We start from the raw sequence: 16547 nt of genomic DNA on the forward strand, positions 1-16547 counted from the left end.
GTAATCTTGATCAGTATGTTTTTGTTTTAATCAACCTTTCTTTTTTTCCTGGAAATTGAGGTTATTTATATTGTGCTTAAACAGGCACTCCTGTGAAACAGTTCCATTGTCATTATCTGAATGAGAGACCCGTTAAGTGAATGCTGTGTAGCTGACAGCTCCTTAAAAAGAAATAATATGCCGTGATAATTAAAGGGGGAAAGCTTCCTTCCGCTTCTGTTGAAAGGACTTGAAAGACAAAACACTGGATCCAGGCTGGGAGGACTGTTGAAAGCATCCTTTGCCTTGTCAATCCTGTTGTACAGCTTAATAAAGCATGGTCTACCAGAGAGTGCTTAATCAAAAGGAAAGGGGCCTCTTCTATTCAAGCTCAAGATAAACTACAGTTGTTACTGTGACTTTCCCTTTAGAAAACCAGTAATAATAATAAAAAAATTTTCAGTAAAGGGACTGACCTTTTCTGTCTATCTGCTAGTACTAATCATTTATATATATATATTCTTAATTTGCACTGTGCTTTTCAGTCTTGATTGTGTTAATGCTCATATCTAATTTATTAGGCAGGTAACTATTAACAACCAGTCTGCAGATGAGAGCATGGAGGCTGAGAGACTTGAGGTTGCAATCCAATGCACACTTACCAAGGTGTAATTTGCAGTGTTTTATCATGCATCTCTTATCTTTATCTTTATCAAGATACAAGTGTATGTTGATAATGCAGAGACAGAAGATGCAAATAAAGAAACTGAAAGCTGCAGCAAACCGCATGGTTCAATCCCAGAATAATTTAAAGAATTTTTTAATAGTTAAATTGGAATTCAGGAGGTATGAGAAGCTTTGCAAGAGTTGCAGTGTGAGCCCATTAAGTTGATACTGCCCTTGTAAAGCATTATCTGGAGATCAGTCAGGCTGAACACTGAACACAAGGGTCCACACCCATTAGAAGGCTCACATGGTCAGGCCAATTTCCTGGGCCCACCATGGTTGGTGGCATGAGTCAATGGAGGGGCACATGCCACTGCAGAACCAGGCATCCCCATCTGCCAATGAGAGAATCTAGAGGGCCTTGCATCATTGTGCTGCTTCCCATTGGCTGATGGGGAGAAAGCTGCACCTGCCTTTGAGTGGGGGTGTCCTGGGCTTTGCCTCGGGTTGTCAGCAACCTGGTGACAGAAATGACTTTTTAAATCTTTAAAAATAAACTCACAGAAACCTTAGATATGTGGTATTTCAATGACTTTTATTTTTAGTGCTGTTTTTTTAACTGGAATAAATGCAAATATCAGGCTAGTCAAAAGTGGTCTTTTGTGGGGGTGGGGGATCATTCTTATAATAGCCTTTGGGAAGGGTGGATATCAGGGGATGGTTGGTGTAATGAGGCAAGGACTTTAGTACAGGCACAAATGCTTAAATATACATCTTATGGCATTTTAAAATGTTGAGAGATATTCCCCAGTGTATGTTTGCTAGATCAACCATTTTTTTCCTATGGCTTAGATGAGTGCTTCTTTTCTTTGTCCTTTCTCCACTGAATGTCGCATTTCAGTCTTCTCCTTAACCCACCCACACAAAGTTATGTCTAGAAGTTTTATGCTACCCATGGCTCAAATTTTGTTTATCATGCATACATAGTTTTGGCTAATTAAAAATACAGTTCTAGTAAAGCTTTCTACGTCAGCTAAAACCTTACTTGCTTTCTGTTAATCAAGGTAATTTCCAGCCCATCTGGAATGGCAATGGGTTTAATTTTGGGTTGTTTATATGTTGTGAAAGTTTGATTTATTTATTTGGGTTTCTTGAAGAGAGGCTGAAACTTTACACTTTTTAAATCGATTGAACCGACTTTGAAGATCTGTCCTTGAAAGTTGCATAATTCACATACAGATCTGAAGAGCTCATTAAGATGGAACCATACACAGACCCTGACACACTAAAAGAATATTAAATCAATTCAAATTGTTCATAGCCATGTAGTGTTATTGAAGCATTTCAAAATGTTGAAAGAGCCTGAATTTGAAAAGGGCGAGTGGTTTTACAGACTTAGCTCCAATAAGTGATTTAAATTGTCAATTCATCCTCTAGTGTTGAGCAGCTTTAATTTCCTAAATTATACAGAACTGGGTTTCCTAAATCATTGTCAGCAACTGAGCTGTGGGGAATCTCATCAGAATTCTTTCGCAGGATATTCCTTTTAGTGTGTTTGGGGACACACAAGTAGCAATACCTTGGAAAGAGTGGAGCTTGCTGATGAAGTCATTGGTGCCACAAGGTTGTGGGTAATTCATCCACAAAAATCAGACAAGGCAAAGTCTTCTCAGAAAAAAAGTGTCTGGAGACGGTGAGGATCAGGATGAAGGAATAAAGGAGTCTGTTGAAGATGCAAAGATTCAGAGAGAGAGAGAGTACTCAGAAGGCCTGGATCAAGCAGGAATGCCGGAAACAGGAATAGAGAGCAGAACAAGAAAAAAAATGATGTAAAGGTGCTGATTTTCTAAACCAGGGGTGCCCAAACCCCAGCCCTGGGGCCACTTGTGGCCCTCGAGGACTCCTAGTGCGGCCCTCAGGGACTCCCCAGTCCCCAATGAGCCTCTGGCCCTCTGGAGACTTGCTGGAGCCCTCACCGGCCCAACGCAACTGCTCTCAGCATGAGGGTGACTGTTTGACCTCTTGCGTGAGCTATGGAATGAGGGCTTCCTCCACTGTTTGCTGTTTCACATCTGTGATGCAGTAACGGCAGCAAAGGAAAGGCCAGCGTTGCTTTGTGCAAGGCCTTTTATAGGCCTTGAGCTATTGCAAGACCTTCATTTATTCATATAAGTTCATCTTTAATATATTCATTTACGTAAACTTATGTAAATTTATTCAAATTTTAAATGTAAATTAATTATTTTTTCCCCAGCCCCTGACACAGGTCAGAGAGATGAAGTGGCCCTCTTGCCAAAAACTTTGAACACCCCTGTTCTAAGCGAATGGCAGGAGCAGATATGAACGCTCTCACAACCAGCGTCTTCAAACCTGGAGGGGGTAGGATCATCAGTGCTGGCATGTACCAAATCCTGAGGCTCTTCCCAGACCTGATCCACCTGCATGGATTAATGCAGACTCATACCAGTGATGCTTCTTAATAATTCCGACTCTCGAGGCTTTTCTAGTTGCTATGGGCTAATGTGCTAGAAGCAGAGATGAGTAGGACTGATCCAAACATTCTGCTGCCACAAGAAGCTGCATCCATGATTGAAAATTGTATACTCTGAAATTCCATGTCATTTGCAAAGTATGCTGGAGTGTGAATGTTTGATTATGCATGGCTGCATGCCATCTAAGAGTTGTGTTCTCATACATTGTGCACCTTTGCTGGAGATCCTGAATCACAGTTCTGAGATCACACACTGATTTATTGGAACTCTAAAAATATTTTGAAGCAGACAACTACTTGGATTACTTTTTCAATCAGGCTAGCCTCATCAGTAAGGAGTGTGTGCAGGATGGTGGTGGTGTTGAGGGTTGAAGAAGTGGATAATGCTCATTATATAATTCATAGCATTCCTACAATTCTATGAAATGAGTTCATAAAATGAACTTTCTAATGTAGTTATGATCACCAGGGAATGTAATTTAGAATTAGCACACAATGAGAATGTGTTCTGAATGCCTTATTCAAATTAGGCGGCACATTATTTCATTACTACTTATGTTTCCTCTGGAGGCACAATCTAGTTTGTGTAAGGATAGCAAAAACTGGACATTTTTTTTTATGACTTTGGGGTGGTAAATAGGCATGACAAACATGGAGAAAAAATAAAATCAAAGAGGAGGTGGTTAAACAAATCAAAGATTAAGTAGGCCTGCATTGACTATTATCTCATTTCACTATTTTCTTCAAAATTAGCGTATTTAACACTGCCAAATTAATTGATTGAAAAAATGTATTCCCGCATTCATGTTGTTTAATTCCTGTTCTCTTGCTCTCTTGCTTTCCTAACTTTTCTTGTCTTTCCCCTTCTCCCTCTGTTCTAGTGTCCTTCACTTTTACTTAATGATCTTAATCCAAAGACTGTGACTGTGTGATTTTTGTTGATCATGTGCAGTATTACATCTGAGGATGTTGGTAGCAAACAAAACCACATGGCAGTGAAGACAAATGAGACTTGAAGCACAATTTAGGCATGTTTACTCAAAAGTATGTCTCATTTAATTCAATGGGATTTACTCCCAAGAAAGTGTGCATAGGATTGCTGCCTGAATGTAGGGAGCAGAGAGGAAAAGGAAGCTGATGTTAAACAGAAGCAGAAATCAAAAGCAGAAAATGGTACTGAATAGCACTAAAATGCTGAAAGCATTGACAAGAGTAAAAAATTGAAGGAGACACTTCTCGACCCTTGTGAAAATGAACTTGGAAGTGATCCATAATTTCAACTCAACCTTAATAATTCAACTGTGCAGGGGTAGTTTGCCTTGTGTTTTCATGTTTCTTGGATGCCATTATTCTTGTCCTACAGATGATTCTTCACTGTTTCTTTTTGCAGCATTCCAAAAGGGTGATTGAAATGAGCTATCGGGAGTCTAGCATCTGAAAAGCTAAGTTATTCTCTTGGAGAACTGTTCTAAATGAGACTGACCGAGATACTGGATCTGTGTGAAGAGGACTAAGGATATAATAGGATGTCAACTGAGACAGAACTTCAAGTGGCTGTTAAAACCAGCACAAGGAAGGACTCTAAGAAGAAAGGTAGGACTTTCTCCTGCTTTACTCGTGATGTATCTTCTCCTTGAAGCTAGATCCTTCAAAAATTTAGAAAATGAACTACCAGCCCATAGTATGGCTTTATTCTTCTTGTTCCTCCATTTTATCCAGGGCTGGCCCAAGACATTTTGCTGCCTGAGGCAAAGGGTGCCCCTCCCCCGCTGCCTGCACACTTGCCATACAAAACACACAATGTTCTATCTGAAAAACCTGGAGAAACTCAGATTGCTGAAAGGAGCTTTGAGTTACCCGTTAGCAATAAGTAAAGTGGGATATAAATACTGCAGATAATAAAATAATAAATTATAGGCCCCCACAATGCACTACAAGAAAATTCAGAGAAAAGGTGAGATCATATTTGCATCTACAACTGTGCTGCTGACTAGGAGTTAGTCACAAACAAAGCAGCAGATAGAAAGACTCAAGCAACTCTTGTTAGTGGACTGCACAGTAAGCAACGGATGCTGTTGTACGAAGAGTGAAACAGCATTTTTTGGAAAATGATTGACAGTAATTTAGGATCAATTTGATCCAAATTTTTGGTGTGAATCAACTGAAGGTGCTGCAAAATCCTGGAATTCAAGAATGCAACAGCATGTTCCTAGAATAATTGAAGTAGAAGAGAGGGCTTTATTTTAGTCATGCAGAGTATGAGTAGTTATTTCAGACCCATGAGGCTGTTTAAATAAATGCACTGGTGTACCTTAGGTTATAGCAAAGGCTTTGCTCACTCCTGACTGCTCCCAGGAGGTGAGTAATGCATTTAAGGATTGCTGGTTGACATAATACTATTCCCTTATTTGTGTAGCATTGCAACCCAGTATTTCTTATACTGCACTGAAGTCAAAGCCTAGCTTCACTTTCACCTTCAATTTGGCCCCTTGAAATTTTTGTACAGTATTCAAATAGTATGGACTTAAGAGAGAGAGGAAGTGTGAGAGGTAAACTTTCTCAGTCCTTGAGAAATCTGTTGCAAGTTACTATTTAATAAGAGATTTGTGGTTCCATATTTTTAATGATGTGTTACATAGTTTGTTCTCACCTTTGGTTCTGTTTTGGAAGGTTACATGTGATTCTGCTAAGTGACCTTCAAACTTCTCTACAAGTGTAGAGGACTGAATCCTAGGCAGGTTTAGGCCACGTATTTGGCAGGTCATGAAACTGGATATACAGGGCTGGCACAGCAGAAACACTACTGTCCCCTTCAGCTGTTCATATACTCCCCTCTCCACCATTGGTCCCTGACAATTTTAACATCATTTTTTTTTCTTTTTGCCCAGCCCAACAGAGTGGCCAGTTTAACCTGGTTGACTTCAAAACCAGAGTGTGCAAACTAATAATGATGGGCAGGAGGGCAGCATCTTGAAATATTCTAGGCACTGTTTCCAGTGCCTAACAGAGCACGTTAGGTCAATGATTGCCAAAACTATGTTTTTAAAAAGTGGGACAACAAGTTTCCGTTCTTCTTTTGGGTTTGGGTATTCTGAAATTAAGATTGATTTTTACTTTTCTATGACTGCTTAATAAAATATGCCCCTTAATATATTACTGTGGTTGGCAATGAATTTATTACATGTAACAAAAAACTATTGCTATTGTATAATAAACCACATGAATTATTAACAACTTTGTGGAAATATAAACTGGAGTGGTTTTCTGTATTCTGTGCTTATTGCAAAATGGGGATTTGGTTCATGGTTCAGTAGTGACACTCTGCAGATGGAGCTGTGCATGTGCAGAAGACTTACCCATACAGTATGCATTCCAAACGTTTCCAGTCATAGAACACTTCAGCAAGTGTGGGTCTTTAGGCTGATAATTTACTTATGAATTGGGAAACAAAGCACAGTAAGATGTCTGAATTCTGAAAAAATATTAACTCACACGCTCAGAGAGTCAGAACATATGTGACAATGGGTGCAATCCTATCCTGCACTGGAACAGGCAAGCCAAGAGGCTTGCGCTGTATCCAGCGCAGGATAGGGGCCCAAAGCGGCTCAGCTAGAGGCAAGAGAAAACTTTTCCCCTTACCCCTGGGTCAGGCACCCTGGCCCCAATGGGTCTTCTTGGACTTGTGTCACTTCCTGAGCTGAGGTGGCGCAAGTCCGAGGAGAGCGGAGTGGCTTGAAGCTGCTCTGAGCTCCCTGGGAACTCTCCTGGGCTTGCACTGGCCCAAGTAATTCTCAGGATTGCGCTCAATGTCATTGGTGGTGCAGGGTAAGCAAAGGCCTTTAGGCACAGACCTTTGAGGTCTCACCCACCCACACACCATTAGCTCCATCTTCTGCCAAAAAACTTGCTAGCGGTTGTCAGAGAACCAGCAAGCTCTGCCCTCCAAAGCTCCATCTGCTGCAGGCTTGGGATCATTAGGAAAGGTATTGAGAACAAAACGGCTAATATTATAATGCCGTTGTACAAATTGATGGTAAGGCCACACCTGGAGTATTATGTCCAGTTCTGGTCACCGCATCTCAAAAAAGACATAGTGGAAATGGAAAAGGTGCAAAAGAGAGCGACTAAGATGATTACGGGGCTGGGGCACCTTCCTTATGAGGAAAGGCTATGACGTTTGGGCCTCTTCAGCCTAGAAAAGAGACGCCTAAGGTGGGACATGATTGAGACATGCAAAATTATGCAGGGGATGGACAGAGTGGATAGGGAGATGCTCTTTACACTCTCACATAACACCAGAATCAGGGGACATCCACTAAAATTGAGTGTTGGGAGAGTTAGAACAGACAAAAGAAAATATTTCTTTACTCAGCGTGTGGTCAGTCTGTGGAACTCTTTGCCACAGGATGTGGTGATGGCGACTGGCCTGGATGCCTTTAAAAGGGGATTGGATAAGTTTCTGGAGAAAGAATCCATTATGGGGTACAAGCCATGATGTGTATGCGCAACGTCCTGATTTTAGAAATGGGTTATGTCAGAATGCCAGATGCAAGGGAGGGCACCAGGATGCAGGTCTCTTGTTATCTGGTGTGCCCCTTAGGGCATTTGGTGGGTCGCTGTGAGATACAGGAAGCTGGACTAGATGGGCCTATGGCCTGATCCAGTGGGGCTGTTCTTATGTTCTTAGGTGCTTTACTGCCCCACCCCCTGTCCCACATCACTCAGTAAGCCTGTAGTGTAGTGATTATGAGGAGAAGGAAGAGCAGCAGTCACAGTTGTCTTTTCTCCTTGTGTTGGCTTCATTTTAAAATATCCAGATACCCTGCCTCCAGTGTAGCATTGTGGGCAGGGCATCTGGACATTTTAAATGTGCCTGCACAAGGTGCAGGGGCTGTGTGGCTGTGCTCTTTCCCTTCCTCATTGCCCAGTAAGATATGGGGGAGTGAAGGAAGGGGGAAGCAGCATTCATGGTATGAAAGAGAACTCTCTTCTATCTGCATTCATATCACCAGAGCTCCAAGTGGGTACAGGAGCTTTGGGGGTTGGTTAGGTGGGTTGTCGGGGTTGGCCTAAGAGGAAAGTAGTACCTGACTTGGCTGACGTCTTTTGTTATAAACTTTATAAAGTGATGCCACAGCAAACATACTTAACATATTTTCCTATTACTGTGCAACTCTTACTACAACAAAATGACATTACAGTGGTTGTTGGTCTTGGTGCCAGTTCTCTACTGGTGTTCTTCCGAACTGGTTCCCTCTAAATACCACCCACTCGCCACTTTGGTTCCTATTAGTGCTTCTCTTTCTGCCATGAGAAAGTGCTGGAAAATGAAATGCATCAGTCACCGTATGTGGCAGTAGAATATATCCAGAATTAATCATGCTCCTTTCCTGAATGTGTAAGTCTCAGTGCTTTGAATCAAATTCAGACAGGCAGCGTGGGTCACAGCAGAATGCGTTTCTTGAACCAGGCTACATATAAAATTCTGGTGCAGTATTTACTATTCATGTGCTGTGCAGTGGAAGTGAAAAGAGAGTTGATTCTTTTTTCTTCATTTAGTTTTCATTGGATTGGGTCACACCATGTATATATCAACAAATGACCCTAACCTAGTGTAGTGTGAAATGATGGACATTTTGGAAAAATGTGTTTTTCAGGTTCATTAGCTGCCATCAGTGTGATCTATCCAGTGAGGCACCTGAAGTTATGTTAGTAATCACCTAGTTTGTTATCCAATAGAAATTTTTATTCCCAAGAAATAAGGCCTTTGATTCAGAGACACAGAGGTTTCAGCTCTCTAGCAAATTGAGTAGATGGACTGGAAGCATATTCAGCACGAAGAGTAACAGTCAAATTGATTATAGTGGATTAGGTTGTACGTGTGTACTTCCCTCGTTGTTGGAAAATGTAACCCAGATATTGCCTGAAATCATGATACATCCCATTTCAGCTGCTTACTTTTAACTATTAGAAGTGGAGAAATGAGAGACTTCTGTGATGAAAGGCCACTTTTTGTTCTCAGATTCCTGGTGTGAGGTGAGTGCAGTGACTGATCTGATCTGGGGCCTTTTTGAGTGTAGAAGACAAAAAACTTTTGGGGCTAGCAAAGTGTGCTCTGTAACCCTCTAATCTAAAGCCAGTCTCACTATGGTTGACTGTAATCTATGTATGTCCCTCTTCTCACTTTAAAGACTTCCTAGGAAGATCACTGTGGAATTGGGTAATAGGAGAGAAAGAGCTAGAAAGGGTTTTTGATGGAATTCTTCTTGCTCCTTCCCTCTTTTAATTAGGCATCATCCTTCTGCCAACTACACTTGAACACAGCAAGCCCTTGCTCACCCCAGAAACTAAAGCAAGGGAAAACTGTGGCTGTCTCTGCATCTCCTATGCTGCTCCATTGTTGCAGTGGAAATTGGGTGCTGTGAGGAATGAGCATGAAGCAGGCCCCTGGGGTCTATCTCAGTGTTCAGTCCCTGGAGCTATCATGTGTTGTTCTGCAGCAATGCTTTGGGCAGGGGTATGTGGGCTGAGAGTTTTGAGTAGCATCCCAGCTACATCAGTTGCGGATTAGTTGATACTGCATCCATTTGATGAAAACTTATCTTTGTTGATTCCAGATAAGCTCAAGCATTTTCTATCAGCCTGCTTGTGCTTTGACTACCTACCCACCCACCCCCATTTTGTTTAATTCACTTTCCTTCTGTACTTTTAATAAGTAGTTTACACTTTGACCCTTGGATTGTCATGTCTCTTTGTCTGCAAATGGCACTGTGGGTTTGATTCAGCTGATGGTCAAGTAAAGGGAAAGTGGAGAACAAGAAGGGGTGTGTTTGTGCTAATCGCTAGGAGCATCTCTCCTTAGCCAGCTGGCCTTCTCCTAAGAGTCCCTTTCCCTGACAGATGTCTAAAACCAACTGCTTATATCAAGCCTGCGAAGGAGAAGTCAAGTACCAGTGTTCCAGAAGGTGGGGGATGCTAAGTTTTTCAGGTGCCTTAACGCTGATGGAAATATTTATGGATTTGTTCTCTGAGTCAATGCTAAACAGGACACAAGCTCTTTTAAAAGCTTAGAGAGGCTTTTATTTACAGCTATGTACAGATTCAGAAAGGTTGGATACAGGTTGGATACAGAAGTTTTACCCCCTTGGTGGTTCCTTTGTTTCTCAGAAAACCACACCCAGAACTTCTCAGTTATAGGGTGTATCAAACAACTACTCATGTGATATTGCCATGTGGTTCTGTATGTCATTTCCCTTTCCTCATTTGGCATACTATGACACTGTAGTACAAGACTTCCTAAGTGGAAGTCTTTTACCCATCTAAGGCAAAGTTTACGTCTCACAACTTTGGTTACACAAGACCCTGGAATTTCCTTTTGGGAAAGCTATGACACACATGTTTTTTCTCTGCAGGTCTACTTGACATAATGACTATCCTGTTTTTAACAGAAACACTAGTTGTGTTTTTTTGCTCTAATGTTCCTCATCTGAGAGAAGTTAGGTTAACCCTTTAAAATCTCCATCAACGCTGGTGTGAGGTGAGTGCAGTGACTGATCTGATCTGTGGCCTTTTGAGTGTAGAAGACAAAAAACTTGTTCCAGAACCACTTTTCAGAGTGCGATACCATAGTCTCCTGAGACTGAAGGATGCCAATGAGAACGCTGGTGTAGAGCAGTCCTTAACCTGCAGAGCCACTCAGAGTAGCTAGAGCAAAGCAGACAATAGCTGCTCTGAATAGCTCTGTAGGCAAGGGGGAGGGGCTGCTTTTCACCAGCATTCAGGCACCTGAAAATCTTAGCATTTTGCCCCCCCCCCCCTTCCAGGAATACCAGTGAAGTCAAGTGCAGTTTTTGGGTTCCTAGCTTAACCTAGCCTTATGCCATTCAGGCAGCCAGGTTAAGGTTAAATGCTTGGTTGTTTTGTGTTTTGCGTGGAGTAAGGCAATCCAAGATAAAAGGGGTTAGGGATATATAAGACAGGGGCATATAACTATGTGAGAGTAGTGCACTCTCAGGGGAGTGTTTGCCCTTAAATCTTTATCAAGGGCTTCCACCTGCTAGAGTTTTCATTGTTCAGTCTGTCCAAATGTGCTTACCCCTTTGCTCTATGGAGGCATTCAAGGTCTTAATGGTATTTATGCTACTAAATGTCTGGCCTATGTGAGGGACTCTATGAATAATTAATGTGTGCTTTCGTGCGTGTGTGTGTGTGTGTGTGTGTGTGTGTGTGTGTGTGTAAGCTTCTAAAATAGCAGGGGCCCAATATCCTGAGCTATAATCTATTGCCTTATTTCCTTTTTTGAAACCAAGTTTGCTGCTGCTGTTCATCCCTAACTACACAGAGGAAGGATTCAGCAGCATCCTTCAGATTTATTTTGAAACCTGTAGTGGATATTTGCTCGAAGTTTTGCTTTCCCTAGCTAACCCATCAGCCATTATAATTCTGCTGAATGCACTGTGGCTGAATAGCCTAAGAATGTTTATATGACTGATCCAACTATCTTTTATTGTATCATTCCTAAAGCTGCTGAATGTTTCTGCCTCTGTACATATTACTGGTTAGGTTGTTGTTATAGTTTTTATGCCAATAAAGATTCCATACAACACAATGCCATTATTCTTTTATTGTGTTGGTATTATTTGCATGATGGGTGCTGGGCCAGTGCAAACAGGGAAGGAAGGTTATCTTTCTAGCCCAGGCTTAGAATAAGTTCATCTCAGCAAAACGAATATTTCTTTGGATAGATCCTTCTTGTGGCAGTGATGAGAATCTATAAACCTGTCTGAAAAGTAGTGTCTGAAAAACCAGAAATGGGACAGGGAGGAGGGGAGATCAAAGCTGGGAAGGGACTGGCATTGCAACAGTGGAGTCACTGATATCCTGTCCTCCTTACCACCCTTGATCCAGTACCCTGCATCCGCTTGGATTTGTGCTAGCAAAGTAGCTAGTGCAGATCCCAGTAGACCCAGCAGGGCGGAAACAGTTTACCTCTACTGGTGAAGCTGCATTGGAGGGAGGAGGGGGATTTGGGTAGCATTGAGCTGACCTAGCAATGATGGTGGTCAACCCCTTTCCAAAGATTTATTTTTATTTTATATTTATATACCATGTTTCAACAACCACAAAAAAGCTTGCAGAGTAGTTTTCATAGCATCTGCTATGGTATTGTACCAATGGTAACTACATATGGCTGAGGTATTAACATCAATGGTTGCGGATGTGGTATCATTCCCCTACCATGCATGGTATGTGAGCCTCATTGGTTATGGATATTTATCCAGTGCTTCACAACTACCCCAGTAACTACTGTGTACTGTAATTTAAACTATTGCCAGGAGCTGATCATGCCTCTGAAGCCTTACTATATAAAGGACTTTCCAGCAACGAGCAAAGAACTTCTCAACTTGTTTGGCAGCATATTTTTTATGTTTGCTGTTAGGCAGACCTTTTTCAGCTTAACCTCAATAACCACCCTCCTTTGATCCTAGACTGTCATGTGTCGTGCCAGTGCACCATATGGTGGTAGAAAAGATTACTTCTGTGCTGTCCTCCATTTTTGGCCATAATTCCAATCTGATGCTTGCTTCCTCTTAGTTATTAACTGTATGCTAAGCAAATGGTGTGTTGCAAACACCTTGAGAGGCCTTGCTGAAATATGAAAAGACATCCCCAAAGATATATGGCATCACTGATTAAAAGCAAATTACCTGTAATTCCAAGGCTTGATGTGTGTCTGTTCATATTCTACCCTTTCCTAAAATAATTATTATCCATAGCAAAGAAGAGAGCACAAAAGGGATTTGAAGAATCCTCCTAGGGACTTAATTAGTTTCTTTCTTTTTTGGCCATTCCCCCACAAATTGGACAACCTATCGCAAGGGTGTGACAAATTATTAATGAATCTGACTCATGAGTTTAGCTACATGTCTACTTGCAGCTTTTGGTCTGTGGAGAGTGTCTAAAGCATTGGCTGATAGTAGCCTTGGGAAAGGGAATTGTAAGGTTTTATTAGCCATGCTTCCTAAAAACATGTAACCTCTGGTGAGCTTGTAATACACGAAGAAGGTCGATGTGTGTAAATATTTATGGGTTACAAATCAAATATTAAATATTTACTTTGGTCTCTTGAAATTAAAAATGATTTCCAAATTTCTTTTGAGACTGACTATACTGGGTAAAGAGGAATGCTAATAGTATGCAGAAGGCTGGCCATCTGTCCTCTTTTTCTAGTTGACAGCCCACTTTTTGTTTTAAAGATTGACATGTATTTGGATTTGAAGAGGATTCATTGTCCATTTGGAGAGGTGTGTGCCTGCCTGCACAAGTACTAGTGGGACACTGGCACAAAATGGGCATACACATGCACAGACAGTTATTAGTTTGCTTTCCATTTAATACATACACACTGAAAGACCAGTCCTAACCATCTTTCCAGCACCAGTGCAGCCCCAAGGTAAGGGAACAAACATTCCCTTACCTTGAGGAGGCCCTCGTCACTGCCCCCCCCCCCCATGCATGTAGCATACATCCTGTTGGCACAACTGCATCAGTGCTGGAAAGTTAGTTAGGATTAGACTGTAAGCCATTCAGGACACAATCCTAACCAGGTCTACTCAGAAGTAAGTTCTATTGTGTTCAATGGGACTTACTCCTAGGAAAGTGAGTTTAGGATTGCAGTCTCAGTTGGACAGTGAAACTGTGGGGAAATAAGGCAGAAAAGAGAAGTACTCTCAGAACAGAGAGCGGCACAAGAGAACTTCACTGAAAGGGCTCACTGGGTGGGCAGACCCATATCAGTCTTCCTCCTTCCTGCGTGCTGACCTGGCTATTTTTCTTATCTGCTTCAGCTGCCACACACACACCTTCATGAGACTGGAACAGACTGCTATTCAATGTGAGAGGATCAGATTTACAATGATTCCTCTCCGACAATCCAAAGGTTTTGCTGCTTCAGGCATCTGGCTGGGGTGGGGCATTTAACTAAAGGAGGGAAGATGAGGAGGTAGTGATAGAGAAGTTTGTATTTTCCCATTTCCAATTACACAGGCCTACAAAATTGAGGGTCAGAAAAGTTTTTCCCAAACTTTATGGTGGTTTAATATGAATTTGGGGTGCCGATTCCAAAAATGGCATCCATTTTGCCCTATCACATCTAGTTTTGGAGATATAGTATAGCCTCATTCATGAATGGTTCAAGCAGCTTCCTCATGAGGAAGCCTACACCATGGCTTCCTCATGAGGAAGCTGCTTGAACCATTCACTAATGAAGCTATACTATATCTCCAAAACTAGACATGTTAGGGCAAAACGGATGCCATTTGTGGAATCGACACCCCGAATATACCCAGGAATTGGTGTAACGTTTAAGGAAGCAAAATGTGTGTTGGCCTGTGTTATCTGGGCGTAACTTCCACTGAATTCAGTCTGGCTCTCTTCTGAATATGCATGCATAGGGTTGCTCTGCCAGTGTTTCTGTTTCACTTAAGACTGGTGCCTACTGACAAGTGGCAAAATAAATTAAGATGTTTTGGAGGGGTTCACTGTTTTTGCTGATGGGTAGTTGGCATACTTAATGCCTTCTCGTAACAGCTATGTGGCTGTTTCAATAATTCACAGATCCATATGCAGTCCTAATTAATTGATTGAGTTCAAACCAAACCTTCTGTTTAAAACAGGTACTGACAGCATAAATTGGAGACATTTTGAGCAAACGAAAATGTTTTCCAAATGAATCACAGTGGGGAAGTCATTCATTTTCCCATTCCAGCATTCCATTGAAGAGTGATGCCTGTCAAATACTTACTATTGCTTTGTTTGTAAAACTAATTGAATGTGCAGAAGGCTAAATTCTCTTAGATCTTAATCATTCGAAGGACTTAATCATTAAAAGTTGTAACAGGTCTTGGATCATCTGTCTAGAGTGGGGCCAGTAAGAGTTTCATGATTAGAATAGACTTTTAGGGCAGTTAACTTCCTACAAAAGCAGCCAGCGTCACAGGGCACAACCAGATGAGAGAGGAAAAATGTAAGATGTGTAGTTGGAGGGGAACTTACAGGGGACAATTGGGAGATTGACAGGTGCTTATGTTTAACCATATCCCACCCTGATTGTTCCTTGTAAATATCCATGATGCATGCGTGCGTGCGTGCGTGCGTGCGTGTGTGTGTGTGTGTGAGAGAGAGAGATTTCCTATCTAGAACTGATTATTGAGGAAAAATGGCCAAGGATGTGATTTGCATGCAAGAACAGGCACATGTTTAAGAGTGTTTGCTAATACAGTATGTAATCTGGCTGTCATTCTAGCCCTTGTAGAGTTTACAAGCATGGATGGAGACATGCTATAAACCAGTCTAGGTGACAAATTTAGCACAGTATATGTGACCTGCATGTTTCTTTGAAATAAACCAGTAACTTAATAGGAGCTCTGTAGAGCTCCAGTTCAGATTAGGACCATGGTGGGAGAAGGTAGCTTCAGCGCTTTGCCCTCTCCACACTCCCAATCCAGATCAGACTCCAAACGGCTGCTGCTTTCTTTGAGGAGGCAGCTTATCTTCTGTAGTAGTCTCTTTAATTATTTTTGATTTTGTATATTCAAGTCAGCGCTGGGCTGCTCTCACAGAATGTTCTCTGGTGTTAGCTAAACCTTGTTGTTCAGCCGCTGTGTTTGTGTGCCACTATTTGTTGGTTAGATAAAATTCTGAAAATATTCATTTGTTAACAGTGCAAATTGTTATATAAGATGTATGTTTGCCTAGTTCCTTTTCTTTTCAAACTAGGACTCCAGTTTATGAGGAGGGTTTAAAAAATAACGATAATGTTCACTTTTAAAGATTTTTAGTATTTGTGAGATTTTTAAAAAAGATTTCTAGTTACAAGAAACTTTTGAGAGAAATCAAGAAAACTAAAATACAACCAAAACTGGCTAAGCATCATCATACTGTGCCCTCCTTTTGGTACTGTATTTTTGTTGTATTCCAGTTTTTTCAATAGATTTCAGGTAGTTTCTGATAAGACTTCAAAGAGCTGTAGAGTCACCCTAGCTAGATAACCTTTGCAATTTTGTGCACAGCTAGGCTGCTTGGATCCCATTGATTTCAGTGGTATTTAAGCAATTTAACTTGGTGCAGCATTGCAGATGATAGGCTTCGCTACACAAAAGAAAACAAAAAAGTCTGGAATTACTTTGATGGCTTGAATTATCCTAGTTTGTTTTTTTTTTCTCCAACACCAAACTTAATCCTCTTCCATAAGCAACTCTGACATGAGCCCTTTACCAATGTTCCCTCCATGTTTAAGTCATTTCTGCCCATTGTTGCATATATGCAACAGGGATCAAATGTGTACATCTGTGTGCTTGGCAGATTAAACTAAATGCATGTAGGAGGAAGTAGGACCATGCCTACTAACACC

At 41.4% G+C, this 16547-nt stretch overlaps 1 protein-coding gene across 4 annotated transcripts in view; it reads left to right on the forward strand.

The window, feature by feature from the left end:
- DAB1 (DAB adaptor protein 1) overlaps positions 1–16547 on the forward strand; it is a 398510-nt gene that overhangs the window by 185758 nt on the left and 196205 nt on the right. For all 4 annotated transcript variants that reach the window (XM_066623379.1, XM_066623378.1, XM_066623382.1 and 1 more), the window contains exon 2: positions 4527–4729. In XM_066623379.1, the coding sequence (XP_066479476.1) occupies positions 4663–4729 (67 nt within the window). In that variant the 5' untranslated portion in view covers positions 4527–4662. The remainder of the gene's footprint in view (positions 1–4526; positions 4730–16547) is intronic.

The sequence above is a fragment of the Tiliqua scincoides genome, chromosome 4, assembly GCF_035046505.1.
Source record: "Tiliqua scincoides isolate rTilSci1 chromosome 4, rTilSci1.hap2, whole genome shotgun sequence".
In the NCBI taxonomy this organism is placed as follows: Eukaryota; Metazoa; Chordata; class Lepidosauria; order Squamata; family Scincidae; genus Tiliqua; species Tiliqua scincoides.